This window comes from Littorina saxatilis, linkage group LG13 (genome assembly GCF_037325665.1).
Source record: "Littorina saxatilis isolate snail1 linkage group LG13, US_GU_Lsax_2.0, whole genome shotgun sequence".
NCBI lineage: Eukaryota > Metazoa > Mollusca > Gastropoda > Littorinimorpha > Littorinidae > Littorina > Littorina saxatilis.
Genome location: NC_090257.1, coordinates 21,235,717 through 21,256,427, shown reverse-complemented (window position 1 = coordinate 21,256,427; position 20,711 = coordinate 21,235,717). Strand labels below are relative to the sequence as shown.

Here is a 20,711-nt window from a genome sequence, read left to right as displayed (position 1 = left end):
TCCTATAAACATTTTTGGTCGTAAGGGCAGCGAGATGTCAGAGATCTCTTCAGCCTGTAAAAAGGTCAAGGTAAACTTAGTCCTATAAACATTTTTGGTCGTAAGGGCAGCGAGATGTCAGAGATCTCTACAGCCTGTAAAAAGGTCAAGGTAAACTTAGTCCTATAAACATGTTTGGTCGTAAGGGCAGCGAGATGTCAGAGATCTCTACAGCCTGTAAAAAGGTCAAGGTAAACTTAGTCCTATAAACATTTTTGGTCGAAAGGGCAGCGAGATGTCAGAGATCTCTACAGCCTGTAAAAAGGTCAAGGAAAACTTAGTCCTATAAACATTTTTGGTCGCAAGGGCAGCGAGATGTCAGAGATCTCTACAGCCTGTAAAAGGGTCAAGGTAAACTTAGTCCTATAAACATTTTTGGTCGTAAGGGCAGCGAGATGTTAGAGATCTCTACAGCCTGTAAAAAGGTCAAGGTAAACTTAGTCCTATAAACATTTTTGGTCGTAAGGGAAGCGAGATGTCAGAGATCTCTACAGCCTGTAAAAAGGTCAAGGTAAACTTAGTCCTATAAACATTTTTGGTCGTAAGGGCAGCGAGATGTCAGAGATCTCTACAGCCTGTAAAAAGGTCAAGGTAAACTTAGTCCTATAAACATTTTTGGTCGTAAGGGCAGCGAGATGTCAGAGATCTCTACAGCCTGTAAAAAGGTCAAGGTAAACTTAGTCCTATAAACATTTTTGGTCGCAAGGGCAGCGAGATGTCAGAGATCTCTACAGCCTGTAAAAAGGTCAAGGTAAACTTAGTCCTATAAACATTTTTGGTCGTTAGGGCAGCAAGATGTTAGAGATCTCTACAGCCTGTAAAAAGGTCAAGGTAAACTTAGTCCTATAAACATTTTTGGTCGAAAGGGCAGCGAGATGTCAGAGATCTCTACAGCCTGTAAAAAGGTCAAGGTAAACTTAGTCCTATAAACATTTTTGGTCGTAAGGGCAGCGAGATGTCAGAGATCTCTACAGCCTGTAAAAAGGTCAAGGTAAACTTAGTCCTATAAACATTTTTGGTCGTAAGGGCAGCGAGATGTCAGAGATCTCTACAGCCTGTAAAAAGGTCAAGGTAGTCCCATGGCCACTTTTGGTCGTAAGGGGAGCGAGATGTTACTGATCTCAACTACTTTCGGGCCAGCTTTTTTAGGGCGATGACCACTGTTCTCCCTCGCTGCCTTAGCCATCCCCGGCCCTGAATAGGGTCAGTTATCCATTTTCAGCATGGAGGTCTGGAGAGCGCTCGGAAAAATCGGGGTAGGGATCGAACACACGACTCCCAGCGGGAGAGGCAAGCACGCTGATCACTGTGCCATTCCGGCTCTCTTACTCTCCGGCTACAACCTCTGTAGCAGGAATGCAAACTGGGAAATGTGTGATTTAACCCCTTCACTGCCACAATACGTATGAGGTAAATTTTTTTACAATGATAAAAAAAATCAATATTATTACAAGGGAAACAACCGCTGTATATTGCCCTTTGATGTGTAGCAAGATGGTTGCCTCCCCTGGAGACTATTTTGTCAGATTTTGTCTTATTGCTGTACCTCGCATATTATGATTTTGTTAAATGTAATTTCTTAACTCAATTCTTTCAGCAGTCAAGGGAAACCACCGAGACTATATGCATATCATATACACCGAATCTCATTCGATTTCAAACAGTCACCTTAAGTTTGTCAATCATGTAAAATGCGAGCTTCAGTGTTATTTTGCTATTCACAGTTGAACGTGTTTAACTTTTTAGTCGCGAAAACCTAGTCCACACATGTCATGAGTGCAACCCTGTGCTTTCGTTGTCTCACTCTGGTGTCTAGGTGTGTATTTGTCTTGTTGCTAGGGGTATACGATAAATGTACAACCGCACTAGTTTACAGATGAAAAGAAGAGGGGTAATGGATTACAAGTAGAGTCCTACCAGTAGACACAACTTAACCACGTATCGTCCAAAGCGTAGGCCTCAACACTAGAACGGCTGATCTGACGTTCAGCTCTCACATGCGCTTGCTAAAGTTTTGTCAAAAGTTATGACTAAAAACAGCATTTACACTCTTTCACTGCACAAAAGAAATTGGTGCCTCCACATTTCAGATTTGTTTTAATCTGTCATTATGATTTTCCGGCTTTTGAATTAGTGTCTTTTTTTGCTTTTTGAAACACTCTGCATATCATCTGGACATATTCGCACAATACAAATGTGTAGCTGTGGCTATCCCTTACATAAAATATCCGGCAATTACACAGCACTCATCATACAGACAAAATAAACAGCACTCACATAAAATCATTAAGATTTGAAATCAAATAAAGATGTAAGACAGGGTTTAAAACAAGAAATAAAGTGGCAAACAGGCAAACCCTGTGTTAAGACTAATACCCTTTCAAATAATATAGTGAATACAGTGTCTATCCACTGGGTACAATAACTTGATGCCAGCAGTTGACCCGAGGCAAGGTTTGTTTGTTTGTTTGTTTGTTTGCTTAACGCCCAGCCGTCCACGAAGGGCCATATCAGGGCGGTGCTGCTTTGACATATAACGTGCGCCACACACAAGACAGAAGTCAAAGCACAGGCTTCATGTCTCACCCAGTCACATTATTTTGACACCGGACTAACCAGTCCTAGCACTAACCCCATAATGCCAGACGCCAGGCGGAGCAGCCACTAGATTGCCAATTTTAAAGTCTTAGGTATGACCCGGCCGGGGTTCGAACCCACGACCTCCCGACCACGGGTCGGACGCCTTACCACTAGACCAACCGTGCCGGTTCCGAGCCCAAGGTATTCAAGGGGTCACGTATGAAAGCACACGTTCATTTAACGTAGTATGCATCACTCCTTAAACTAAACGTTGGACCCAGGGAACACGGATTTCTCTGTTTCGCATTGAATTACTTGCTTTGAAGTTCAAGGGCGTGCAAGGACTTATTGATGCTATCAGGAGACTCGGTGTACCAATGATAGTTTTGTCGCAGACATAAATTTAATGGTAATCAGCATCCCTTTAATCGAATCTAAATCTCACGTCCGTAATATACGTGCAGCTAGGAGGTGGGGTGGGGTTTTTTTGGTGGGGGGGGGGTGTGGTTTGAGGGGATACCCATGGTGATGTTCTACAACATTCGTCTGCCGTTTGGTATGGATGTGCCATTTACATAACGGTAAATAAACAACTACCACGTTTTGAAGCTCAACTTGCCGTTTTCGAAGGGTTTTGCAAGTTTGGTGCATCTCAATTATTTTGTTTCCAAGATATCGCCAAATTTCAAAGTTGAACACGCCATAAAGCAGTGAATTCATACCCACAGATATACCCAGTTGGATCAATTTCTTGATTATAACACCCAATAGCTCTGATCCATAGTCGTCCCATGAGATTAACAACAACCTACCCGTATTTCTTCTGCCTCGGTCATTCGGTCTCCCTGCTCCACGTTTCGTCTCAGTTTGCGTTTCAGCTTCTTCCACTGTTTCGTTGGTATCTGGAATCTTCCACCTCCTCCTCCTCCTCCTCCTCCTCCTCCTCCTCCCTTAGCTGCTTGCTCCTCCATGTCGCGTGCTTGGTTCAGTCCAGAAAGGTCAAGGGCAAGGTAGGATGCGCGCTCCCGTGCATGTGCCTTCTTCTTCTCACTCTGTCAATAAAATGTGATTGTATGCCTTGGAATCAAGCTAATTTTGACGCTAATTATGTGTTTCGGTTTTTTCTGCTCATACCCGTTTCGTATTGGGCTTAGTATTGTATTCAATAAATCGTCTGATATCCAATTTCATTGCGTGTGTGAGGCGGGGTAGATTGGAGTAGGGTGGGGGGTGGGGGGTGGGTGGGTGTTTGTCATGCCTTGCCCTGTCTTTCATTGCTTTGTCTTGCCTGGTAGTGTCTTTTTGTATTCCAGCATTGTCTAGTCTTGTCTTGTCTTGTCTTGTCTTGTCTTGTTCCGTTTTGCATTGCCTTGTCTTTCATTGCCATGTCTTGCCTGGTATTTGTTTCTATTTATATTACCATCTTGTCCAGTCTTGACTTGTCTTGTCATGTCTTGTCTTGTCTCGTCTTCTCTTGTCACGTCTGTTCTTGCAATGTGATGTTTTGTCAAGTCTTACCTCTTTCTCCTTCCTGAGTTGTTGGTCCCCAGAGGTTTCTCCAGTGTCCAGCTTGTTGTGTTCCTCCAAGGCCTGAATCTCTCCCTCTATCTCCACGTCATCCTCCCCAAGTTCAGCGTCCAGGGTCTCCAGGTCTTGGGCAGTCACGTGACTGTTTTGCAGCACAGCTCCGATCCCAAGCCACTCCGGAATGCAGAACACTTTCTTTTTAGTTTTGCCCTGGTGGGTAAGCCAAGAAAACATCAGAGAAATGCACACCGGAATTAATTTCAAAAGGACACACGGACTTACTTTCTAGTACGATGTAGATAGCTTCCAAATCGCAGACAGATTTGTTTCGGTGGGGGTCTGTCTGGTTTGTATGGGTTGTAAAAGAGTGCATGCTCTGGCTTTTATTGAGGCAAACTCTGTCATGTGACATTCTCGGCTAGTCACTGGCGATGGGTGTGAGATAACCTCAACGTTCAGGTTTTTGTTTACGGACGAGCCAGCCGCCCATACGGACGGACACTGCTCATTGGTAAGACTCACAGATTACTCAGGTGAGTCCAAAAATAATCTATCGTAAAATCGACTCGCCGCATCGCAAAATAGGCGACATGTGCGACTAAAGCTCAATATCTGACAAAGTGCTATGCTTACCTGTTCCTCAAACTGCCCGTGTTGCTGCAACAGGTATTGCCTGGCGCTCTGCAGTCCCTCATAGTGCTTGTCCAGCATGTAGGGTCTTAGCATGTCTTCGTGAAGAATCTCGCGCTTGGCGACTTCAATCTTCTGACCTGTAGGGTAGAAGTTATGTTATGTTTCATTTCATTCATTTTGAATTTAGATTCTATAAACAGATAGAATCTAAATCCAAAATGGCAGGTTTCTTCTCGTGACATTTATACATTCATCCTGCATACGTGAGAGAGACCTTTCATGAGATAACAGTATCATTCAAACCACATGTGTGTTTATCATGTAAATGAGGTCGTGTCAAACTAGTCTGGCAGGGACCTGCTTATGATGCCAAAGTCACCGAGACAAACGTCATTATGGAATCACTTTTGCCCCTGCTGTTTAACCACTGGAAGAGTTTTCAGAACTAACACGTCACACTACACTTTCTAAAGTGACGTTTCTTTCCTTTAACGTGAAAGATTGCACGAGGCTTTGGAAGAGATCGAGATTTCAAAAGAAGCTCACTCAATTTGGACGCCTCGACCGCGGGACGTTTTGAGTAAAATACACGTAATTACAGTATGTATGATAAACAGAATACTACATGGCTTGCTGTGTCGTACCAGATTGAAACGAGTTGATTTAACTCGTGTAAATATGGTGCGACACAGCAAGCCATGCAGTATTCTCTATGACTGTAAAGAAGAAAATCAAAGGTCCTAGTTTCGAAGGTATAAACATACATAAATTAAGATAAAACAGACGAGAAACATTTCCTTCCCTTTCGTGACATACACACATGGGAGTCGGTTAGACACGTAATGAATCATTCGTGCTTAAAAAAATCAATGACAGAGAGCATGTGCAAGATGCAGCCCAACAAATGCAGAAGACAAAAGGGAAAAAAGGGAAGAAGAAGAAGACAAAGAAGAAACCTCGTTCAACTGACACTGTTCTATACTCACCCATGTGTTCCAGTTCGTCCATAAGCATTGTCATTTCATCATGTCCTTGGCAGCGAAGTCTGGTGATCTCCCGAAAGGCTGTGTCCATTTCTTCCCTCTGACTTCTCATGGTCTGGCGCAGGTTGCCCAGTGAGTAGGGTTTCAACTTTTCGCTCTTCATTTGGCCGCCCACTTGCACCACGCGACCTGGAGACCAGGAGAGAGAAAGAAATTCAAGTTTTACGCCATCACGGCAAAGCCATTAGGGACATGTTCCCAGGCTATGCCCCGACTTTAGTTGAGATACACAAGTGTATGCGTGTTTAGGTGGTATCAGCCATCTGCACCTACGGCAGAATGACCGAGGTCTTTCTTGTGCCACTGTGGTGACAGGGAGGTTGGCCATGGATACCGTCTCTGGTACTGCACATAAAGTTGACCCGTGCCCCTCCCCGCCCGCATTCGAACCCGCGATCCCAAAATCTCCAGTGCTCTACCACCTGAGCTACCGGCCCGGACTGGTATTCAAGAAACCTCTTTAGCGCCACTTGGCCGCATGGTGGCGCTGTTTGAGCTGTAAGTCGCGCTAATCGGCATTCACGAAAGCCCGTTGTGACCCGCCAAAGTCACGTGACGCCTTCAAAGTTACAGGACCTACCCCTCGTCTCTACAATCGCTAACACCGTGTTATCTTCGTGATTCAAGATGGCGGCCTTCATGATGTTGGAATATGCCGAGAGAAGAAATCTGAGAAGAATTTTCCGGGATCGCATTCATCCTGTGGATAAATATGACGATGTAGATTTGTACAGAAAGTTTTATTTTTTGTTGTCTTCTCTTTTACCTTTGTTTTTTTAAGCGGGGAGCATCCTTCTTCATATTTTTTTTAAAATCAAATATTTACATGTTTAAGTTCAATAAATTAATATCATGGTAACCAACACAAAAAAAAAAAATCCATTCCTGCCTAAAAAAAAATTTTTAAATCAATTTGCTATTATAACGTACTCTTTTGCACATGAAGAAAATAAACAAAAATAAACAAATGCCAAAGAGTAAAAAAAATTAAGGACAGTTGGTGATTTGAACTCGACTCAATCGCGCATCAGGCGAATAAGAGAACCGTTCGGCCACGGAATCAGTAGAAGAAATTGGACACTGTAATGCATTAAAGAAGACGCGAGCACGTTTTCACCACAAGCCGGTATGATCGAGCATCGGTTGAAATCTTTCGCGAGCAGTATCTCGTATTTGTCCGCGTTTCGCTGTCAGTCCAGTTAGCACTTCGTTTCCTCTTCCCCTCCATCTCTTCCTCGTGTGCCTGCGCTTTCGCTTGTCCGATGGATGTTCCGTACATGTCGACTAAAGTAAATGAAATGCACACGTGTTCGTTCGCGGAATAAAAGCAATGAAGGCGGATAAGACCTACTGCCCGTGCGCACTGAACAGGAAGTGAGGGAAACCCCGTGGTTTATAAATAGACAACCTTGTTAGCTAACAGCGTTCGGAGGGGGACTCGTGAATGCCAGTTAAAATCGGAAGTTAAAGCGTAGTAGCTAAAACGGCTTCAGAATCTGAAACCACCTCAAATTCTTTTTCTTCTTGAATACCACTCCCGGGCCCCAATATATCCAGGAAGACCAGGATCACTCTGCACTGCTTCTACGTTTAAGCCGGCTTCCATATCAGAGCAAGTTTTAAGACGGGCGCAGTGGCGTGGTGGTAAGACGTCGGCCTCTTAATCGGGAGGTCGTGAGTTCGAATCCCGGTTGCTGCCGCCTGGTGGGTTAAGAGTGGAGATTTTTCCGATCTCCCAGGTCAACTTATGTGCAGACCTGCTAGTGACTTAACCCCCTTCGTGTGCACACGCAAGCACAAGACCAAGTGCGCACAGAAAAGATCCTGTAATCCATGTCAGAGTTCGGTGGGTTATAGAAACACAAACATACCCAGCATGCCTCCCCCGAAATCGGTGTATGCTGCCTGAATGGCGGGGTAAAACCGGTCATACACATAAAAATCCACTCGTGCTAAAAACATGAGTGAACGTGGGAGTCTAAGCCCATGAACGAAGAAGAAAAGAAGAAGAGCAAGTTTACACGATGATTCAAAAATAACCACACCAGTGATGAACAAGATCTACATCCCTGTAAAGACCCTTCGACGGACAGCAGCATATGTCAGGAGGACTGAGTAAACGACGAAGAAGAAAACAAAGAGTAGAAAACACTAGCGCGTACCAAATGCAGCTTTTGAAGTACAAGTTTCAGACTGCAAAAAGTGAATGAATACTGTACGTAAGAGAGAAAGTGGTAGCGGCAAAGAAATAAACAAATTCAACAATGGAAAGAACGACGTAGGTTGCATTCAGCTTTTTGATTTGAATCATTGTGTGTCTTAATTTGATTCACAGAATGAACTCGGGATTCCAATGATAAGCAGCTCACCATCGACGTGCCATTGACGAAGAGGACACCACTCCCTCCCAGTTCGCAGTTGATGTAGCAGACGTTCAGCATACCGCTAACCAGGTAAATGTATACCATCATTAATTTAGGCGAGGAGATAACCGAGTCGTTAGTGGCGCTGGCTTCAAATCAGTTGTCTCTATCGGCTTGTGTTCGACCCCCAATTTCGGCGAGGGATTTATTTCCCAGAAAAAAACTTTGTGCAGACCAGCCTCTACTCGGTGTCTGAACACTCCTATGTACACGCATGCGCACGATAAAGATCCCATGTTCACAGTGCTTGGAAACATGAATACACGCATGCAGGAAAAAAAATGGGTAGTGCCGTATACCGTATAATGGCAGCTCGCTTACCCAAGTGAGAAAGCAGCCCGAACGTCTATGATGGTAACCTCACAGGACAATATGAAACCACTACCAATTAGATCATCAGGGACTCAACACGACACGTACCTTTGAAGAAGGAAACGATGCCTTCAAGGAACTGGTCAAGAGCGTGGTTTGTGTAGCAGACGATCAGCATGCAGCTACCCAGCTCAGGGTCCCAGGCCTTACGGTTGTGCAGCAGTGCCTTCACGATCTTCAGGCCAACGTACGTCTTCCCCGTGCCAGGAGGTCCCTGTATCGAAATCATAATCATCATCACCTTAAGCTTATTTTAATCGTTTGTCCAGTATTTAATTTAATTCTCTATTTTTGTATGAACTCAAATGTTTAGTGTTCTTAGTATGTCTTGTTAGGCTAAGTTCTATTTAATCAGAGTATGTTTGCGTGTGCTTATACCTAGTGATATTGTAAAGCGCATAGTGCTTTTAGTTATGCGCTATAGAAATCTCCTTAATAAATAAATAAATAAATAAATCATCATCATCATCATCATCATCATCATCATCATCATCATCATCATCATCATCATCATCGTCATCGTTATCGTCGTTATCGTCGTCATCGTCATCGTCATCATCAAATCGTCGTCGTCGGTCACATTAACGTCTCAGACAGTCACAAGAGTCTAAATTTATATTAGATTTGTCATTCTGTTTCTGTGTGTGCCTGTGTGGGAAACTGCTTGAGCTCTACTAACTTAGCTACCAGGCCCCCCCATATGTCATTTTTGTCATAAACACACACTGACTTACCTGGATAACGGAGAACTCTCTGGTCAAAGCGGTCTGCAAGGCTTCGTACTGAGATTCGTCCAGCTTCATGAGACTGGGGTCTGGCCACTCCTCTCTCTGGAGAATTGGGACGCTCTCCGCGGGCGCGGACTGGGTGTTGAAGTGGTAAGGAACTTCTCTCTTTTGCTGACAGAGTTGTTGGTCTTCCCGTATCATGACACTGTCATCCACCAGAGGGCGTAGATCGTAGGCGCTAGCAGATTCTTCGTTGGTCAGGTACCTATGAGAACAGAAACAATATTGTCCTCTCAACGTTTCTGTTTTTCAAACGCACCAGCCTAATTGAAACGTGTGAGTATTCATAGAAAAAGGAACTTGTTCAATTGTGTCGTGATTTTTATGGAAGAAAGGGTTTGTTTGAGCTTCGATTATGAAGAAATACACATCTTAGCTTATAACGAAAACATTAAGAGGTTTCTGTGGCTGGGAGACACACGTGGCTCACACGAACTGAGCTGAGTGGAAGGATGGAAAGAGAGAGACGTTCCCTGCCATTCGCGTCTTTATCTGAAAAACTAGCACCAGCAATGTGTTTCATCTCATCACCAGTTATCTGTATGGTGGTGCTTATGGCAAGAATTCTTCACTTGAGAGGTCCTCAGTCTCTTTTGGGTCTGATCTTTTAAAGGCAAATACCTGTCACTCTCATAAAGGGCTGCTATTTCAAATGATTGGGCCTGCAATGCCAATTGGTTGTGACTGCGATGTCTTTTAGTTGCCACTCTCAAAAAAGGCTGGAATGTCAAATGGTTGAGGCTGCTATTTCAAATGGTTGAGGCTGCTATGTCAAATGGTTGAGGCTGCTATGTCAAATGGTTGAGGCTGCTATGTCAAATGGTTGCGACTGCGATGTTTTTTAGTTGCCACTCTCAAAAAAGGCTGGAAATGTCAAATGGTTGAGGCTGCTATGTCAAATGGTTGGGACTGCTACGTCAAATGGTTGGGGCTGCTATGTCAAATGGTTGAGGCTACTATGTCAACTGGTTGGGGCTGCCATGTGAAATGGTTGAGGCTGTTATGTCAAATGGTTGGGGCTGCTATGTCAAATGGTTGAGGCTGCTATGTCAAATGGTTGAGGCTGCTATGTCAAATGGTTGGGGTTGCTATGTCAAATGGTTGGGGCTGCTATGTCAAATGGTTGAGGCTGCTATGTCAAATGTTTGAAGCTGCTATGTCAAATGGTTGGGGCTGCTATGTCAAATGGTTGGGGCTGCTATGTCAACTGGTTCATAAAGTAGTATTTTTGTTTAGAATAAAAGCATCTGATAATCGTAAAGTTATGAAACACGTGAGTCTTACCCTGGCACATCCACATTCTTATCACAACTGACGATGTAGCGCTGGAAGGGCAAGTCGTTGGCCTGAATTCTCTGCAGGCCGGCCAGCACGTGCCTGTAGGCTTCAAAGAAAGCTGTCGTCTCTGCCATGACGAACACAGTCTCCAATGGTATGGCTGACACCTGCAGACATTCAATTCAACTTATCTCAATTTAATTCAATTCAAATTATCATAACTTTATTGTGGTCATGTAAAACATACAGAAAAATGTCTTTGGGCTCGTATAAACAATTATTACATCGCTCAAAAACACAGGCTGTACATAAGAATTACATGCTCAATACATATGTATATAAAACAAATCACGCATCTCTTCTGTCACAATCCAATTTGATGTCAATCAATGTTTCTTCTTTTCTTGTTCAAAAATAGTTTTTCTTTCTTTCTTGTTTTATTTTTTTCTTTATGCCGAAGAGACGATCAAAAACAAAAACCAACCTGTCGTTCTTTCTCTCTCTCTCTCTCTCTCTCTCTCTCTCTCTCTCTCTCTCTCTCTCTCTCTCTCTCTCTCTCTCTCTCTCTCTCTCTCTCTCTCTCTCTCTCTCTCTTTCATTTTTTCATAAATCATAATAAACCGGCTTCCCATTTACTCCTTCTAAATTGATGTACCTCCGCAAGGTCGTGTTCAAACATAACATCCACCAATCCTTCCTGGAGTTCCGATGGTTCTCTGTTGGCCACAGTAGCGAAGTAGAGCGTCCGGAAGTTGTCAGCGGACAGGCACACGAGTGACCCGTAAATCAGCCGTTTGGTGACCTCCCAGCAAACAGCACTCAACCGCGAGATGTCAAAGGTCAGTCGGTGACCGAGACCGGAATTGAGGCAGACTGCCCTCAGGATGTGCACGTCGTGATAGACTCGGATGTCCTTGAGACGAGAACGGTGATAATCGAGATAAAGTAGCAAACATGTTTTCATTGCTATCTCTTTGTCTTTTTCTAAGTATTGATCGCAGCTTCTTCATCTTCCTTTATCTTTAAACAGGCCCCCATCCCCCTCCCCTCTCCCCCCCTCGGCTTCCCCCTACCCATCCCTCATCTGCCGATAGTCAAATATTTCCTTGGTTGGCATGGTGTCTTATTCTTATGCATACTCACAAAATGTACGCTAAATGTAAACAAACGAAAACACAAACGAGCATTCGGCTGTAGTGGTGTCTACAGAGCAGAACTACCACCAGTGACAAGCATGCAAATGGCGAACATCTTTCCTTTCTTTCTTTGTTTGGTGTTTAACGTCGTTTTCAACCACGAAGGTTATATCGCGACGGGGGAGATGGGATAGAGCCACTTGTCAATTGTTTCTTCTTCACAAAATCACTAATCAAAAATTTGCTCCAGGGGCTTGCAACGTAGTACAATAATATATTACCTTACTGGGAGAATGCAAGTTTCCAGTACAAAGGACTTAACATTTCTTACATACTGCTTGACTAAAATCTTTACAAAAATTGACTATATTCTATCTTTCTTTCTTTCTTTCTTTCTTTGTTTGGTGTTTTACGTCGTTTTCAACCATGAAGGTTATATCGCGACGGGGGAAGGGGGGAGATGGGATAGAGCCACTTGTCAATTGTTTCTTGTTCACAAAAGCACTAATCAAAAATTTGCTCCAGGGGCTTGCAACGTAGTACAATATATTACCTTACTGGGAGAATGCAAGTTTCCAGCACAAATGACTTAACATTTGTTACAAACTGCTTGACTAAAATCTTTACAAAAATTGACTATATTCTATACAAGAAACACTTAACAAGGGTAAAAGGAGAAACAGAATCCGTTAGTCGCCTCTTACGACATGCTGGGGAGCATCGGGTAAATTCTTCCCCCTAACCCGCGGGGGGTAATGGCGAACAAAGCAAAACGCACTGTTACAAATCATTCAACTACTAATACTTATCTCCGAATGGCAGACTACCCTAGAACTTATTTTTAGTTTATGTTTGCCTGCATTAGTGTGTGCGTGAATCAACATGCAAGCATAACTTGTGACAGCAAGAAGAAGATGCTTGCGTGGCAGGCATACTGACTGCTTGAATACTCGTCTATCTGTCTTGTCTGCCGCTTGGGATCTGGTTTACTTTAAGCTCTTGTTCAGAATCCTTTAACACTGCTCACCCTCAGCTTCTTGCCCTGTTGTGGTGCTGCAAGCATGGCTAGATACTCTGCAATGCCCTCACGGAGCGGGTACACGAAATCCTCACGCAGAAGTCTGAACTGAACGTCAAGATAGTGGTCCACACTGCCGTAACCTCCAATGTCCTTGTTCTTTCGTAGGAAAGGCTGCGCCTCCCTGTTAAGATCTTCCTGTGTGGGAAAGACCGAGAGCTGCCTGAAATCTTCGGGCGGGGTCAGGCCGTCTTCGTCAACATACCCTCTGCAGGCTCGAGCTTGCCTGTGTTGGAGACCTTCCATCGCGGCGTTCTTGGCAATCTCCAAGGCCTCTATTTTCTTGAGAACCTGTGGGGGGAGTTCTCGTCCTCTCCGCTTGGCTTCTTTCTGTGCCACTTCAATGAAGGCGTGCGCCATGACGACCTCGTGGAGGTGAGAAGGGAAGAGTTCGACTAACGTTCTCAGAAGATCAGCACTTTCGCCAATAATGCGTGTCACGTGACTGGCGTCTCTGCTCGCGCTGCCGAGGGTCAGGAATGTTCCGAGATGGTGGAGGAAATCTGACGTTCTCACGAGATTCAGGATCTCACCCATCTGGGCAGGCATGGATTGACACAGACATACATTGCCCAAGGCGCTGAGGAGTAGTCGCATCGTCTGATTATCCGTTTTTAACTTGTCATCGTTCTTTAGAAGGCTGCGAAGACCTTCCTTGCTGTATGAAAGGGCAGCCACTACCTCTGATGGTTCTTTGGTCGTGAGCTCCTTAAGTCTGGTGAATGTGAGGTTAGCCTCCAACGGTCTCAGACCTGCATGTTGGGCTCTGTGTTGGTTTCTCTTATCCCCACCTGCATTGTTAGGGCGCCGAGGGGGACCTCTTTGTCCTCCCGCGCTTCTATTGTTGACATGCCTGGAAAGACCTGGGAACTCTCTGTTTTGTTCTGCGTTCTCTCCTTGTCTTTGCCCTTTCCCTCTTCTATCCTCAGCGCTACCTCTAGGAGGGCGATTCGTGTTGCCTCTGTGGCCTCTTTGGCTGTTATTGCCACCTCTCCCTTTTGGCTGACTTTTATTTCCGAACAAGCTGCTTTCGTGTCTGCGGATCCTTGAGCGAGGTTTTATCGATCGGTCTTCTTTTATATCAAACTGCGTGAGTTGATCCTTTGATAGAAAGTCGCACAGACTAGGCTTCCCGTCTCCTGTGTAGTACTGTTTGCCTCTGTCTGTGTCAAAAAGCCTTGCTTCAGCTTTTTCAACGGATCCCGTGGGCTCTCTCTCGTCTTCGTCGTACGATTCTGGTCTACATTCTCTGCCCTGTTTCAGATGTTGGCGGGTTTTACGTCGACCATCCGGCCATTCGAAACCGTCCATCTTGACTTTGATTTTCCAGTCGTTCCTCTTGAGCTAAAAGCTGCTACGCGTGAAGTTGGACAAAGAAGAGCAGCTTTCTTGTCGTCACATTCACGGTTGCTGTTACTGTCAACATTGTCGGCCTCGGTACTCTTCTGCGAAGATTTATTTATTTTTTTTATTCTCTTTATTTATATAGCGCCTTATCCGAAGTTCAAAGCGCAAAGATCCACCAAAGCTGTGTGCGTTTTGTCCATTTGACGATACTGGATGGAAAACTGTGAAGAACTGTTTGGTTACTTGGTGAGCTTTTTCATTAAAGAGTCTGCGGTTGCCTTGGGATGGGTTGTCCTCCAGTCTGGGTGGATTGTCCTCTAAGAGGGAAGATGTGTTTTTCCTTTCATTCACTAGGCGACTTCCACATCTCGTCGTAAAAGATGCAGAAATGGATTCAGCGTCTGAAGAAAAGAACAATCAGAAAAATAATCAATTACCGGTTATCACGAAGATTAAAACATGTGCAATCACCCCCTCCCTTTTTATTGAGCCACATCGGTTGAAGTTTTTTTTTATTATTTAAACAGACCCTCTCCTTTTGAGTTATAGTTAGGGTTGCTTTTGTTTTGATTTTACATGACCTTCTTTTAATAGTTCGATTTCATGCAACAACAACAAAACTTACTCTGATATCTAATATCAAGTAGTGCTAATTCGATGTCGTGTAACTTCTCAAACATTATTTTACATCAGCACTAAAATCTAGAGAGAAAAAAATGTGTTGAACCAGAAACGTTCAAAGTTAGGGTACCCACTATTGGGCTCCTTCGATTATGTCTCATTCCAAAATTGAAGGGTAAATCCGGACGACAATATTTGCTGGCAAATCTTATGTTTACGGGTGGATTGTTTATGCTCTGTCTGACAAAAATAGCTTTACCTTTAACACTTTAAATAAGTGCTGGTCTGTCTGTCTTTCTGTGTGAATGTATCTCTCTCTCTCTCTCTCTCTCTCTCTCTCTCTCTCTCTCTCTCTCTCTCTCTCTCTCTCTCTCTCTCTCTCTCTCTCTCTCTCTCTCTCTCTCTCTCTCTCTCTCTCTCTCTCTCTCTCATTATTTTCTGTTTTGAAGTCGTGTATTTTCATTTCATATTTACCAATAGTTCGAGCTGCCGTGAACTCCCTGGCACGAATACTCCGTATGTCAAGAATACTAGCATGTTGAAATATTGTGTTGTAAAGCAAGACCGATCAACACAGTACTAGATCAACAAACATGAATTGGCTCCATGGATTGGTGCCAACAACGTTGGGCAGAAACTGGAGCTCCTTAAAGATCGATTCTTTGTCAATGGGTCCTATTCTGGAACCCTTCTTTCGTAATTAATAGTTTGGACAGACTCCAAAATTACACTTATCCCGAGTACGTTATTTGGCTAGACATGTTGTCAAACGGCTTCAAATTGAAAAGAAAAATTCACTCTACTTGCAAAGCCTCAAATTAGGAAACGCCTGGAGAAACGTGCTGTTTTGCGGTGTGGAGCACTACCATTTAATTTTGTTTGTACTTTTGGGGCTGACCAGAGATACTGCTGCACAACGTGACATCAATCCTATATCAGATAAAACAACCCAAAACGTATTAACGTATGGTGTGAATTAAAAAAAAATTTGAAAAGCTCAGCAACTCAAACACTGCATGCTGCGTTGAGGTGGCCAGACTGACTGCAGCTTCTTTGAAAAGTACTGTATCACACAAAAACTGATATCCAGGCTTAGTTTATAACCACGTCATGTCCAAAATAGACACTAGTTCTGTGGAGAGAAAAACCAAGTTAGCATAGCATGATATCTAGGGATTACAAAGGAGTCTAACGTGAAAACATAGAAAAATAAACTCTGATTAATTGATTCACTTGATTCATTTTTAAAGTCTATGGGCATCTTTACACTACAGTTGAACCGTAATAAATCCGACTCACCAAATTGTCTGGAATCTTCGCGCAGCAGAGTAAAATATTATCGATCTGAGCACTGCAGTTCTTTTCCAGATAGGAAAACATACAGCGCAGAACTGGTGCAGTGTTCGTTTGTTTACTAGTAGACAAGGTGACGACATGTATTGATTTGTTGTAAAACGAAAGCACGATACAGAGAAATGCAAAACTCGTCGGTATGACTGGCTGCTATTAATAGTATCATAGGCAGCAAGGTAGGAAGCCGTTTTGAGCACTGCCGGCATGTGAATTAAAAATAATCAATGAAACACACCTCCACACACACACACGCACGCACGCACACACACACACACACACATGCACGCACGCGTGTGTGTGTATTTGTCAGCCCACCTTTCGCAATCACGAACACAGGCATCTGGGCAGTGACATAATGTTAAAATCGCTCTGTGGTCCTCGGTTTGGTCAATGTTGTTGTTTTTTCTCGTTGGTGAACAATCGCTCAGTTAAAATTTTATATTTACTAATGCTCCTCAGACTTTTAGGCGAGCGGAGTGGCCGCAGGGATAAGAGCGACAGTTTTTTAAACACTGTCAACTCCCAAGTTCGAAATCCACTCCCGTCAATATTTGTTTTCGTGTCTGTACATGTGTGCTCCGACTGCTGCAAGACAGGTACAAGCGTGATGTCCATGTGTGTGTGTGTGTGTGGGTGTGTGTGTGTGTGTGGGTTTGTGTGTGTGTGTGTGTGGGTGTAGGTGTGTGTGTGTGTTTGTGTGGGTGTGTGTGTGTGTGTGTGGGTGTAGGTGTGTGTGTGTGTGGGTGTGTGTGTATGTGGGTGTGGAGTGAGAATAGAGGATCCAGACCCGTGCCAGACCAGTGCCGAGAGCGTGAAGCCAGAGTGAGAATGGTGTGTGCCAGACCAATGGTAGCATGAGAGTACTGGTGCCAGAGTGAAAGTGGTGCTGGCGGAGTGAGAATGGTGGTGCGAGACCGGTGTCTGAGTGAGAGTGGTGGTGCCAAAGTCAGAGTGCTGGCGCCAGACCGATTCAGGAGTGATGATAGTTGTGGTAGAGTGAGAGTGCCGGTGTAACACGAAATTTTTACTCCACGAAAAATGTACTCCGGAGTAAAAATTTCGTACGAAATTCTTACTCCGAGTACACATTACGTACGAGAAAAGAACTCCCCAAGGCACGAAAAAATTACTCCCTCCACGAAATTTTTACTCCCCATTTTTTTCACTTCCAGTAAAACTGAATCTCGTACGCGAAAATGGGATGCGGGCGAAGGGATAATGCCAATATGTGATCTCGCGCAAACGAATGTCGCGCTAGCCTCCCTCCACTCATTCCACCACCAAGACTAACAGGGGACAAGGGAGTCAAAATTTCGTACACCTAGCATGGGAAGTTAAATTGCTCGTGTTAGGGTGAAGTAATTTATTCGTTTTTTTATTCGTCAGGGGAGTAACATTTGTGTACGAAATGTTTACTCGGAACTCACCTGTCGTGGGGAGTAATTTTCTCGTGTAATGGGGGAGTGCTCTTTTCGTAAAGGGAGTAACATTTTCGTACGAAATATTTACTCCGAAGTAAAAATCTCGTGGGAGTATTTTTCTCGTGTTACACCGGTGCTAGAGTAATAGTGGTGATTCCACACCGGCGCTACAGTAAAACTGCTGGACCACTGCGATATTTTGAAAAAACAGAGAGTGAGAATGATGTTGCCAGACCGGTACCGGTGTGAGCATGGTGCCAAGGCGATTTTATTGTTTTTATATATTTGTTCATGTATTATTTAAATCAAAACCTAGCTAGTGCCACAGTATGATGGTGCAAGAGCGTGTGTGCTGGTTTGTTTGTGCGTGCGTGCTGGTTTATTTGTGCGCGCGTGCGTGCGTGTGTGTGCGTGCGTGTGTGTGTGTGTGTGTGTGTGTTTGTGTATGTGTGTGCGTGCGTGCGTGCGTGCGTGTGGTAAACACTGAGTCAGAAGATAGTAAACGCCGTGTTTCTCGCCGCAATACTTTTATCAATGAAACAATCATACAACAAAGACAATGACTAGAAACCTTGTTTATTTTGACCTCCAGCTGTTAATAATTCAGCGTGAATTGTCATTGTTTGTTGATACGGCAGACGAAAGAACATGGGATCGAAATCAAAATCACCAACAAAGCAAAGAATCAAGACTCTTTCGCTGCACGCTATCCTCAGGGATATCAGCTCGAATTTGTGTACGGAAGATCTATCCAAGGACAATAGGTTATCACAAAAATACAGTGTTCAATGCGGGAAAAATGATAAGAAAGCGTAAACTTTAATAGACGATTTTCTGAAACAGCTCCGTCGAGTTTGCATGGGTTGTGAAGGAGTGTAAACCCCTTGCTTTTCCTCTGACAAATAAAGTCGCACGTGCACCTGTCCACGTGTTTCCGACACACTCCTCGCTAGTGATTGGCCCCTCTTAATTGGTGTCCGAGAAAAAAATCAAGGGTGTTAACTCTTTCACAACCCTTTATGGCTTATAAACCCGTCAGAGTTATTTTCGGAATTCGCCTTTTGAATTGTGTCAGTGTGTTTTTCCACACCCACTACTTATACATATATTTTTCATTTTCATTTTCATTACTTTATTGTCCCATCGCTGGGAAATTCGGGTCGCTTCCTCCCAGTGGAAAGCTAGCAGCAACGGAGTCGCGCTACCCAGGTGTCTGCGTGTTTAGGTGTATTCAGCCACCTGCACTTATGGCAGAATGACCAAGGTCTTTTACGTGCCATTGTGATGACACGGGGGTGGGACATGGCTTCCGTCTCTGGGTCTGCACATAAAGTTGACCCGTGTCCGTCCCGGCCCGAATTCGAACCTGCGACCTTCCGATCACAAGTCCAGTGCTCTACCATCTGAGCTACCGGGCCCCATGTAGTTAGAAATTTACTACGTGACACTTCAAATGCGTACTTACAATAAAATAATCTAAATCAAAGCAATAAATAAGAGTTTAGAGAGTCTACAAGAATATCAAATCACTCCGACGGAAATGGCAAATGTATACATACAAATTCCCCAACATTGCAAAATATCGTACAAAACACATACACAAGTTCTCCTCCATAACGATTGATTTAATAGCAAGCGAACAGCTCAGCATAATATGTTGATAAGGCGTGGAAATCCGTACAGCAAAAGCAGTGACGTCAGAAGTAACGTCAGTGATGAAGCAAAGATGGTAGCCGCTGAACCTGGAAAAAAAGTGGTGGTAATGGTGGATATAAGTACATTGTTTTAAAGTTAGCTGTTATGACGAATCATGGCGATGACGATGGTGATGACACGTGATAGCGATTATGTTTGTTATTGATTGTTATGATGATACATGGTCAAGAAGACAATGACGGAGACGGCGAAGATGCCAGAGCGTAGGGACCTATATTTATTGATGAAGCTGAGGAAAAATACCAGAGTAAGTTAATTATCTGTATCATACGTGTTTGTCTGTTGCCCTAACTGGGACGAAGTACAGTGACTGTAACGTTTTGTTTTGTCATAAATTAAACATTCCAATACCACTCCTTTTATGCACGTGCACATCGAACTGAACAAAAAGATCGAAGAAAATAAGGAAATGACAAACTACAAATGACCATACGAAAAGAACTTACACTCGTCCTCCCTGAACTGGAGAACTTGCTGGTTGATGATTGCATATAGGTCTTTCTCTTCCTCTTCAAGGGACGGACATCGTGACAGCATAGCTTCCAGGCATCGCACGGACCTCGTCGCGTTCCTGTAACGGCAACAAATAACGATGTGTAAAAAACCCCAGAGAGACAGAGATTGAGAGAGAGAGAGAAACAGACAGACAGACAGACTGACAGAGACAGACAGAGACAGATAGACAGACAGGCAGACAGACAGACAGACAGAGTGAGAGACAGAGACAACTGAACTGAACTGAACTGTACTGAACTAAACTTTATTTAACAAGGATTACGATTCCATTAAGGCTACGCCTTTTCTTACAACCTGTCCTTGGGAAAAAGAGAGAGAGAGAGAGAGAGAGAGAGAGAGAGAGAGAGAGAGAGAGAGAGAGAGAGAGAGAGAGAGAGAGAGAGAGAGAGAGAGAGAGAGAGAGAGAGAGAGAGAGAGAGAGAGAGAGAGAGAGAGAGAGAGAGATGTTACATTTAACTCGAACAACGTAATTAGATAACGAGGAATCATGATTTTAGCAGTGTCATGAAGTAAAATCACATTTGAACAATGCATTGTATTCCTTATCTACACCTGAATGTTTCATTCGCTTGTGTCTTCACTGCAAGCCGCTGAACATTTAGTCAAGATAAGTGTGGTGTAATTAGTGTTTGTCTCTGCACTTAAAAGACCGCTGGATCGATATATCTGTGAACGGAACGTTTTGTTTTGTCAATAATTAAACGTTCCAACAACTGACCTTTCTTGGGTTTTTATTCTGAATTTTGGAACGTTGGCAGTCTATTTGTTTTTTGGATTTTCTTAAATTACAATCAAAAGTCCATACACCATTTTTGTTTTGGGATTTCTGTTATTTGGTGT

The 20,711-nt window shown here is 43.7% G+C and overlaps 2 protein-coding genes across 5 annotated transcripts in view; both read right to left on the bottom strand.

Annotated features, from left to right (window-relative positions):
• Positions 1–14,800, bottom strand: part of LOC138983842 (NFX1-type zinc finger-containing protein 1-like) — a 34,915-nt gene extending 20,115 nt beyond the window's left edge. For both annotated transcript variants that reach the window (XM_070357181.1, XM_070357182.1), the window contains exons 1-9: positions 12,847–14,800; positions 11,339–11,596; positions 10,690–10,850; positions 9,352–9,610; positions 8,666–8,831; positions 5,766–5,951; positions 4,780–4,916; positions 4,138–4,356; positions 3,432–3,671 (exon numbers count right to left, since the gene is read on the bottom strand). In XM_070357181.1, coding sequence (XP_070213282.1) covers positions 3,432–3,671; positions 4,138–4,356; positions 4,780–4,916; positions 5,766–5,951; positions 8,666–8,831; positions 9,352–9,610; positions 10,690–10,850; positions 11,339–11,596; positions 12,847–14,208 — 2,988 coding nt within the window. In that variant the 5' untranslated portion in view covers positions 14,209–14,800. The remainder of the gene's footprint in view (positions 1–3,431; positions 3,672–4,137; positions 4,357–4,779; positions 4,917–5,765; positions 5,952–8,665; positions 8,832–9,351; positions 9,611–10,689; positions 10,851–11,338; positions 11,597–12,846) is intronic.
• Positions 14,801–18,199: 3,399 nt separating this feature from the next.
• Positions 18,200–20,711, bottom strand: part of LOC138983853 (uncharacterized) — a 22,326-nt gene continuing 19,814 nt past the window's right edge. For all 3 annotated transcript variants that reach the window (XR_011461282.1, XM_070357194.1, XM_070357195.1), the window contains 2 exons: positions 19,802–19,926; positions 18,200–19,381 (listed from right to left, as the gene is read on the bottom strand). Coding sequence is in view for 2 of the 3 variants with exons in the window: in XM_070357194.1 (XP_070213295.1) it covers positions 19,284–19,381; positions 19,802–19,926 (223 nt within the window). In the remaining variant the exon portion in view is untranslated. The remainder of the gene's footprint in view (positions 19,382–19,801; positions 19,927–20,711) is intronic.